Source organism: Verticillium nonalfalfae (assembly GCF_003724135.2).
Source record: "Verticillium nonalfalfae strain VnAa140/NRRL 66861 chromosome Unknown scaffold_3, whole genome shotgun sequence".
NCBI lineage: Eukaryota > Fungi > Ascomycota > Sordariomycetes > Glomerellales > Plectosphaerellaceae > Verticillium > Verticillium nonalfalfae.
In genome coordinates, this window is record NW_021167228.1 from 216,731 (window position 1) to 226,402 (window position 9,672).

Below are 9,672 nucleotides of genomic sequence, written 5' to 3' on the forward strand. Positions count from 1 at the left end.
ACCCAGCACGCCTGGCGAGTATGCTCAGGCCTTGCATCTCATTCGACCGTCAAACCAGAGCCCCTGCTAGCACCCTGGTCAACCTCGCTCGTTCGGGTGCGGCCATCGAGCCAAGTGTGGCCCAGAGGTCGGATGGATAATAAGATCATATCGCACCCTGGCCGTCTCAAAGAACCCTATCTGTTGCTTCTCCTTCTATCGTTGCTGTTCCAGCATACCCGATACTCCCTTCTTGAAAACGCACTCCTGCACAGTCAACTGCAGTCATTCCGACTTCATCGAACCTGCAACCTGCCGCGAAGGCCTCCGCCATCTCGCACGAATCATCGAGGCCTCAGAGCGTTTCAGTTGCTTCGACCTTCGACCTTATAGTCCACGGCGTCTCGCCCGACAAGACGATAACGCGCCTCCCATGATTGCCAGCCCTCACATTACGACTCCGCGACACCACACATCTCCAGCGACACGTTCGACAATCCTCAAACGTACCCAATTCTCCTAATATCTTTACATTGCAACACCGAATAAACTTCCGGGGCCTTTTGCCCGACGAGTGCGCCACACGTCCGACTTTGTCAGCCTACATTGGCTTTTCACGACATGGCGCGGACATGGAGGGAAAGCTGGGTTGTCGTCTTCTGGGTTGCCGTCGTTGGCTGGATCGTGCCATCCCTGGCTCAAGATCGAGAGACAGTATACCAAGAATTCAACGACACGAATGGAGTGACGCGACAACTTGCTGTCGACAGGTACCCAGCACTTTTTTCAGGCGATTTTGCCGACTGCCTCGGAGGCCAGAGCTTGTTCAATATCACCAAGTTCGATACCGGCTATTTCAAAGACAATCTGACCGTGGTCTTCCACCTGGACGGCAACACCAATGTCAGACAAGAGAACTTGATCAGTACGTTGTCTCTCCCATGGCCGCCTAGGCCTCTGCGTCGAGACAAGATGAGACACCATCCTCGACTTTCATCTATGCATTAACTAACATTTCTTCTTTTCCTAAGTGCACATCACTGTGGAGGCTTGTAAGACAACCCCGGATTACTCGGCCACAAAAATGTACTAATACTTTTCAAGATGGCAAGTCACGATTTGACACGACTTTTGACCCTTGCGGCTCCCCCAGAATCGACAGGTAGGAAATAGATCATCCGGAGCATTCTTGGTGGCAATCACTGATCGCAGTGAACAGTTTGTGCCCCTTAAACGCCGACAAGGCTGTCGAGGCCTGGGCTGCTTTCCCAATCTCACCTAATGATGTCGAAGGCATGCCGTCCATCTCTCTGGATATTCCCGATTTCGAGGGTTCAGCAACGCTTCGCCTCTTCGCCAACTCCAGCGAGACAGAGATTGGCTGTTTCCGGGCTGTCATGCACAACGGCAGGTCATTCTCACACCCAAATGCGATATCGTCTGCCTTGGGTGGTTTAACCGCCATAGCCATCCTATCCTCATTCGCCACTGCTATATATGGCGTCAGCATTCCTCACATCCGGACGCACTACGCTCACTCCTTCTCGGTTCTCATCATTTTCGAGGCTTTCCAAACGATATACTTCTCTGGCGCGCTATCTGTCAGCTGGCCCAGCGTTTTACCAGCCTTCTGGAGCAATTTCGCGTGGTCTACTGGCCTCATCTATAGCGAGTCGATAGTCGATTCACTTGCCAGCTTTTCTGGCATCAGCGGCAACGCCAGCCAGGTTGGCGGTGCTGGTTCTGCCGTCATCAATACCGAAGGTGGCCTCGTTCAACAGATCTACGGACGCTCGGTCGGATTGCTCACGCCCAAGAACCTCATGTCGCGCGCGGTGACGCCGTATAATGCGAGCGACCCTTACGACTACAAATGGGGAGGCAATCCCGTCACGCCGGGAATGCCACTGCCAGGTACTTGGCAAGGGTTCCCCGGCACCTTATCAATGGTCGAGATTCCAGCCGCTGGTGCCTTCCTTGTCGCACTCATCTGGTGGGTTGTAGCCATTGGTCTGGTTGCTGCGTTTGTCACCGCATGCAAATTGTTGCTCGACTTCCTGGCTGCTACGAACATCATCAAGGCTGATCGGTTCACCTACTTTCGTTCCCATCTACCTGGTTACTTAGCGGCCAGCGTCCTGCGCACGCTCCTCATCGCATCGCCCGCCTTGATCACTCTCGCTCTCTTCCAGTTCAACATCAAGGCACCCGCAGGCCCCGCGGCCATAGCCGCCATCATATTTCTCATTTTGCTTATAGGCATGGGTGGGCTCGTGACATATGCTTGCTACTTTCGACTCCGTTTCGGCAAATATGAGACCGGTCCTGACACTATTGTTTTCGAGAAGGGAACACTTTTCAACGTTGTGCCGTTCATCGCAGCCACACGCGCGAGCAATCTTGAAGAAAAGGAATCGAGTGTGAAGCGGTACGGATCGATGCCTTTCTTCCGCGTGCGCTTCATCGACGATGATCCCAACAGGACAACCGTTCACAAGGATGAAGCCTACATCAAGCGATTTGGCTGGCTGGCTGCTCATTATAGACGGAGTAGGTGGTGGTTCTTTGCCATTTGGTTCAGCTACCAGTTAATCCGAGCCTGCTTCCTCGGTGGGGGCGTTCGCAGCCCCCTGGCCCAGGTCTATGGACTGTTCATCTTCGAAATCATCTCGTTCGCCCTCTTCATCAAGCTCAGTCCATATGAAGGTCGTCGAAATTCCACTGTGGCCATTTGGCTGCTGGGAGTTTCCAAGATTATCACAGCTGGCTTCTCGATCGCCTTTCTCCCAGAGTTCGGCATCGGCCGTATCCTATCCACCATCCTTGGCATCTTCATCATCGTTGTCCAAGCCTTCCTGGTGCTAGCCGTTCTGGCACTGGTGATACTTGGTGCTTTTTCCTCCTGGATGTCCCTTCACCGCAATCGCGAGACCTTCAAACCAGAGAAGCTCGACGGCATCCGCATCCAGTACTACGAACATATGCAGAACACGGCCCCTGATATGCCACCTCCACCAAAAGCAGACGCCAGCAATACCGAGGCAGTGGCGCAGACCTTCCAGGTCAACGACGTGCGACGAACGCGCAAGATCGAAGACGAAGATGATGAACTCACCGACCTTGAGGGGCCAAGTAATAGCTCTGCCATTCAACTAGGTCCAATTAACCGATCCAGCCGGGCCAATAGCGTCAGCTCCCGCTATTCAGTAGGCAGCCTGCCTCGGCGAGCGAGGCCGCACCGCACGTCTTGGAGTGCCAAAGATTTCGCCGAGTGGGACGCCCAGTCCGATCGCGCACTTGCACGTCCAGAGTCGCTGGTAGGCGGCAGCACCAGACCTCTTCAGGCGCACAATCGACAGCGGAGCAGCTCTCTGAGGCAGATTGCCCATCTCAATTCACAGGCGTCATTGAAAATGCCACAAGACATTCCAGAATTGCCCAGGACATCCTGCGAGGCTCGAAGGCCCATGACGCCGACGCGTGAGGTGTCCGAAGACAAACTGGAGACCCTGGAGACGCTTCACTCCGAGAAGGGGAAGGATAAGGTCGCTGATGACGACTCTGATTCCGCGGATGGAAAAAGCAAGACAATTCCATTTCCGCCTCTCCCTGAGCACGACGAGGACAAGCTCTGAATAACTCTCAGTACCGTCTTCTGCATATATGCTAGGGGGGCACTCGGATGCTGCTAACGATCTGCGGGCGCCCAAGTAGAGTCGTACGACACCATCTATGCCGTGCTCTCTGCGTCTTTTCTTTTCTCCTACACGCGCGAATAGCAGCACTCGAGGCTGGCCTTGAATGACAGCTTTCCTTGTGGCCACCACGGGTCAACTCTTCTGTGGCAATGGTGGTCACAATATTTACGACACAACATGAAATCATGGATCATGAGGCGTTTTAAGGTTTTGAAGAGTTGTCAATTTCTGAGCTCTTTGCATCGTCAGCACGAGCGGCTGGCTCTATCAGTCTTGTCTCATGGCCGCCGATGGACGGGCACACATGCGAGAAAAGCCCAGTCGTCTTCCAGGCCCTCTTGTCTTTTTCTTTTTCCAGCATTTCCAATTGTACTCCATCGTACTTGATGTATGATTGTCTGGCGTTTCTCGATAGATCATCAAATACGCTTTAATCACATTCCATATCACAAGCTTGCCCATGGCAATCAAGCATGAGTCCTCTTGCATTGGCGATTAGAAACCTGTCATGACTTTGGTTTGTGCATGTAAACGATCCCTTTTGGTATCCAGACATCCTTTGGTTGTGTCATTGTTTTCAATTTTGCTTCTGTGTATTTTCTCCTCCATAACCAGGATGAACATGCTCAGATGTAACCCTTGAGCACGGCGGCCTCGGCGTTGAGGATGCTGGAGCCGGCCGCGCCGATGACGGTGTTGTGGCTCAGGGCGACAAACTTGACGTCAAAGATGCCGCTCTCGTCCTCGCGTACGCGGCCGACGCTGACGGTGTAGCCCTTGCCGAGCTCGCGGTCGAGGCGGGGCTGCGGCCTGTCGGGGGCGTCAAAGACCTCGATGGCGGGCTGCGGGGCGCTGGGGCAGCCGAGGGTCTGGGCCTCGCTGACGTAGGAGCGCAGGGCGTCCTTGACCTCGTCGGCGGAGGGGGGCGGGCGGCGGGCGAAGCGCAGGGAGACGCAGGCCGTGTGGCCGTCGAGGACGGGGACGCGGGTGCAGGTGGCGCTGACGCGGAGGGCCGACTGCTCGTGGACGGCGGTGCCGTCGGTGGCGAGGGTGCCGAGGATCTTCTGGGCCTCCGTCTCGAGCTTGTCCTCCTCGCCGGGGATGTAGGGGACGACGTTGTCGAGAATGTCGAGCGAGGACACGCCCGGGTAGCCGGCGCCGGAGACGGCTTGGAGGGTCACGACGGAGACCTGGTCGACGGGGCCGAAGCGGGCCTGCAGGGCGGCGAAGGGGATGACGAGGCCGATGACGGCACAGTTGGAGTTGCAGACGAGGAAGCCCTTTTCGAGGCCGTGGTGTTTGCGCTGGTGGGGGATGAGGTCAAGGTGGGAGAGGTTGACGGTCGGCACGACGAGGGGCACGATGGGATCGCGGCGGTGGTTCTTGGCGTTGGAGAAGACGGGAATGTTGGCCTTGAGGAACTCGGTCTCTGGCAAGGGGGGGTGGTCGTCAGCACAGCGTGTCTTTGCATAGGTACGTTAGAAGGGAAGGGCAGAGGCAAGGGACGCACCAATGTCGCCAGCGACATCCGAGTCGAGACCGCTGAAGACGACGTCGCAGTCGGCAAACTCAGAGGCCTTGCACTCGCGCACGACGAGGTCGCCGACGGCGCCCATGGGGGTGGCCTGCTTCCATTTCGCGGCGTCGCGGTACTTTTTGCCGGCGGAGCGCGAAGAGGCGCCAACGGCGACGAGCTGGAGGTGGGACAGCTGGCTGAGCAGCAGAATGAAACGCTGTCCGACGGAGCCTGTGCATCCAAGGACGCCTGGGGGGAAAAGATACAGGTCAGCCGTTGTTCGTCACGCTATCAGTCACGAGCCACGTCCTTGTGCAAGGAACACGGCAGAGGCGATGGTTTGTTTGACATACCGCACTTCTTTGTTGGGAACTCGGCCATGATGTACCTTGATCTCTCGACGCTGTGTGAGGGGGGATTCTGGTCGTTGTTCGTCAATGGCAAACAATCACCTAAATATGGCTCGAGGGGGATTTCGTCCTGAGTCGGCGAGTAGTGTGAGTCAAGTACCACGAGGCAAGTACCAACACCACACCCAATGGCCCGAACCAGCGACACCATTTCAGCGTCCGGGATCGGCCACCCCGCCAATGCCCCTCTGTGCCCCTCTGTGCCCCTCTGTGCCCCGCCATCGGAGTCGCTCCAGGGCCCTTGCCTTGGGAACTACGAACGTACCTATACATTTCAGTTGTGATAGGCCAATTGCTGGAGACCACGACATGTCACACAAAGAAGCCGGCAAGTCTCAACAGCGAAATGCATTTCCTTACACAGAGCACCGTAACAGGCACAGTAGGTATCACAGCTAGTGGAAACCGTCAATTGGACGACCAAATGAGCAAACAAGACAGCCATCGCTTCTGACACACTACATTACACCTTCTCTACCTTCTCCTCCGAGCCCGACTCCTCGCTCCTCGCGCCGTTGAGCTTCTTCGCCACATCAGAAGTCAGGTACTTCTCCATGTTGGGCACTAGGACAGAGCTGACGAGCAGAATGAACGAGAACGGAATCGTCGTGTAAAAGACCATCTTGAAGCTCTCCGTGTACGCCACCCTTGTCGCTGCGCCGACGGCCGCGATGACCTCGTTCGTGATGCCTGGCACAGCCGAGAAATCGCCAGCCGCGATGGCCGCGAACAGCGCCGTCAGCGACGTCTCTGGGAGACCCGCTTGCGTGGCGGCTGGCACGACGAGCTCGGGGAGCTTCTTGCCGAGTTCGTTGTTGAGAACCGAGCCGTAGAGGGCCTGTGCGATGGCGCCGCCGAGGCCGCGGATCGAGCCCAGGATGCCGGTTGCGAGGCCGATATCTTGGGCTTCCCAGACGAGAGTGACGCCGGGGAAAGAGATGTTCTCGATGAATCCAATCGCTGAGAGGGAAGGTCAGGTTAGCCTGGGACTGGGCCGGGCTCAGGGAGGAGGGCACGAAGTGGCTTACCAACGCAGACGATTGTGCCTGTGGCAATAGTCACGGCCCATCTATCGGGAGAGATGGCGACCATGGAAGTCATGAAAGCCAACGAGATGGTTGCCGCGATGATGCACTGGTACTTGACCTTGGGCACGTAGGAGATGCAGAACCCGGCGATTGTCTGGCCGAGAAGCACGCCGCCCCCCACGACGGAGCTCTGCCAGCCAATCTTCATCGAGTCGGTCGTGTACATGGTGCCAATGATGACGGGCCACAGCACAGTGAGCGAGTAGTAGACCATGGATCCGATGGTGGCGACGACGACGATGGCGTCGAATCCAATATTCTTGAACATGCGCGGGGGCATCAGGGGCTGCTTCTTGCAGAAATAACCCTCTTTTGGAACCTGGTCAGCATCGATAGGGGTAGCACGGGGGCACATGGAGGACACATACCATACACAACAAACGACACCATCAAGGCGAGACCGATGAGCAGTGTGCAAAGCGTGGCAGCGCTCGCCCAGGGATGGGCCACACCGCCCCAGGAAAGGCCGATCAGGAACAGCACACAGCCAGACACGTAGAGAAAGATGCCGACAAAGTCGAGGTCCTTGGTCATCTGCCACCTCGTCTTGCCCTGAACATGAAGCTGGCTATACGTCGGCGGGTGGTAGAAGAAGTAGTAGAGCACGAGGGAAGCGGCGCCGAGTATGTCGCCCATGAAGTAGCTCCATCGCCACTTGGAGGACGTATTGTTGAAGAGTGAGCGCGCAATGACAGGACCGAAAACGGCAAAAGGGAGAGACGACAAAAAGACGATGGTCACGATAGGACCTCTCATCTTGTTGGGCACGAGCTCGCCGAGAACGATGCCGAAGGAGAGCTGGCCGGCGGCTGCGATGCCGTTGCACACGTTGGCGGCGATCAACGTCTCGACGTTCTGTGCACAAGATCCGATGATGCACCCCACGAGACCGAGGACGGTGGTGCCGAGAACCATCCACCTGCGACCGTACATGTCGGAGAGACGTCCAAAGAGGAGGAAGCCGATGGAGCTTCCCATTGTCCAGAGAGTGGCCACCCAGCTGATGTTGACCGAAGGGCCGATATCTGCATTGATGAGCAGCCTGGACAATGTGTCAGTAGTTCGTCTTGATGGAGAACGAATGAGTAGTCAAGATGGGTATGCATACAGGGTATTTGCGGGCAGGACCCAGCCCAAGTACGCACAGATGCTGCCGAGACATTGAGCCTTGAGGATTCGCTAAGTATCAGCTAAGATCATTGTAAGTGTTGAGTTGAGAAAGACAAACCACCACGGTCCCGATGAAGCTGGCGCTGCGGAAGTATCCCTTGGGCATCTCGTCGTACTCTCCGCCAATGGCTTTGGCATCGATAAAGTCGACAGTGCCATCCGTGTGGACAACCTTGGCCACATTGCCGTCGTGTTCGAGGACCTGACGGATGTCGTTGCCGTCGGTCTCAATGTGACGAGTATGGGACTTGCCATCGACATCAGTCCGTCCATCGGAAGACATGATGGCGGATGAAATTCGGACGTGCACACGACGGAAGTGCGTCAATCAGGCTTGCTTGCTGGAGTGTAAAGGCAGTGACGATCGGTCAGATCCAAGGATATGAATGTGCTAGGCGGACATAGTGCTGCATGACTTCCCCCAGGAGAACAGGAAAGGGAGAGTATATGTATAGCACGCACGTACAGCACGAATGGAAGATGCCACCCGGGTCGATGCACACCCAGCCTGGTGTAAGCAAGAAGCTCGAGGTTCCGGATCCCGGGAAGTGCGGAGGGGACACAATCGCGTCCCCGCGAAACCCCAGATGACCCCAGACACTAGCTATGGGAGGGGGGAGGCAGCTGGAAGAGCTAAGACCAGGAAGGCATGGTCAAGGTTTTGGCGTCCCATGTTCTGGGGACGCGCACGAGGCGCTGGCATGAAAAGACTCTTGTCTGTTCAGGGCGGACTGTTCGTAACATGGGTATTGACCTGGAATGCGCTCTGGACATGTTGCCCAATTCTGAGCATAAAGATTATGACGACAATGCTTAGTAGACTGTTGCAAGGTGTTGAGTTCTTCATGGCTATAACGTTGACTGGTTCACTAGGTACGCTCCCAAAAAAGCACCTCTATCGGCAGAATTGACTATGAGCCGTGTCCCACTGCTGTCGCTGTCAGGCCTTCATCTCCCTCCAGCCATTGCGAAACAATCCTCACTCGGTGGTGTATCGTGGAAGAGAGGGGGAGGGGGCTTGTCAGTTAGCTTACATCCTTCTCGAGTTGGCACTGAATCGCGAGCAGCACACGTAAGGTGAGGACTCAAAGACCTCCATGACTCGAAAAGATTCAGGATTGGGCGACTTGAGCCGTGCCCTGAAGCGAAGCTGGGCAAAAAAGACAAGGGACACACGGCGAGGGTAGGCTGGAGAAGGAAAACGATGTCCGGGACTCAAAAGGCTGGGGACCGGGCAGGTGTACCCACTCAGACGCCGAACACGGTACTCGAAGGGTACTCAATCGAGGCCGTCAATACAGTGGATCACTTGAGTCCCCCCAAGTCTCTTCAAGGGCGTAGGATATCTTACCCGCACATTCTCCCCAGTCCTCGTCCCGCACTCACGAAGCCGAGTTGGTCAGGCACCCAACGCCATCATGTAGACTTGACCGATTAGGAGACAGGGCGCCAACTCGACGTTCCTTGTCACTGCTAGCTCAGGTGTTAGAAGGGTTTCCGCCGTATTCGGCTCTTAAGCCACATCGTGCCATCCAGCACATGGCATCGCAAACTCAACCACCATCAGACCAATCGCTTGAATTCCCTAAAGGACGCTTCCTTAGACAGAGCGACAGCCATCGTAATATCCATGAGATCTGCGGTGTCAAACTCGGGGCTTCGTTGTATTGACATGCCTTCGAATCCATGAGATCACATTACTGCCGACCTCTTGTTCTCGGCTGGATTTTGCCGCATGTGATATGCCCAGAGGTCCAGGCGGTACGGCTAGACTCGCTGTCACGCAAGAAGGACGCATTATTGATTTCAGC

The 9,672-nt window shown here is 55.9% G+C and overlaps 3 protein-coding genes across 3 annotated transcripts; 1 reads left to right on the forward strand and 2 right to left on the reverse strand.

Moving 5' to 3' along the window:
* Positions 1-600: 600 nt before the first annotated feature.
* D7B24_005008 (uncharacterized protein) lies at positions 601-3,614 on the forward strand (the record flags this gene model as incomplete). Its single annotated transcript, XM_028639171.1, has 4 exons — positions 601-904; positions 1,011-1,031; positions 1,084-1,141; positions 1,199-3,614. The coding sequence occupies 4 exons, from the start codon at positions 601-603 to the stop codon at positions 3,612-3,614; spliced, it is 2,799 nt and encodes a 932-aa protein (XP_028499078.1).
* A 689-nt stretch (positions 3,615-4,303) lies between these two features.
* On the reverse strand, positions 4,304-5,574 carry D7B24_005009 (uncharacterized protein; the record flags this gene model as incomplete). Its single annotated transcript, XM_028639172.1, has 3 exons — positions 4,304-5,106; positions 5,188-5,442; positions 5,547-5,574. The coding sequence occupies 3 exons, from the start codon at positions 5,572-5,574 to the stop codon at positions 4,304-4,306; spliced, it is 1,086 nt and encodes a 361-aa protein (XP_028499079.1).
* A 492-nt stretch (positions 5,575-6,066) lies between these two features.
* D7B24_005010 (uncharacterized protein) lies at positions 6,067-8,144 on the reverse strand (the record flags this gene model as incomplete). Its single annotated transcript, XM_028639173.1, has 5 exons — positions 6,067-6,563; positions 6,632-7,000; positions 7,060-7,733; positions 7,800-7,858; positions 7,920-8,144. 5 exons carry the CDS (start codon positions 8,142-8,144, stop codon positions 6,067-6,069), a joined length of 1,824 nt encoding a protein of 607 aa, XP_028499080.1.
* Between the last annotated feature and the right edge of the window lie 1,528 nt (positions 8,145-9,672).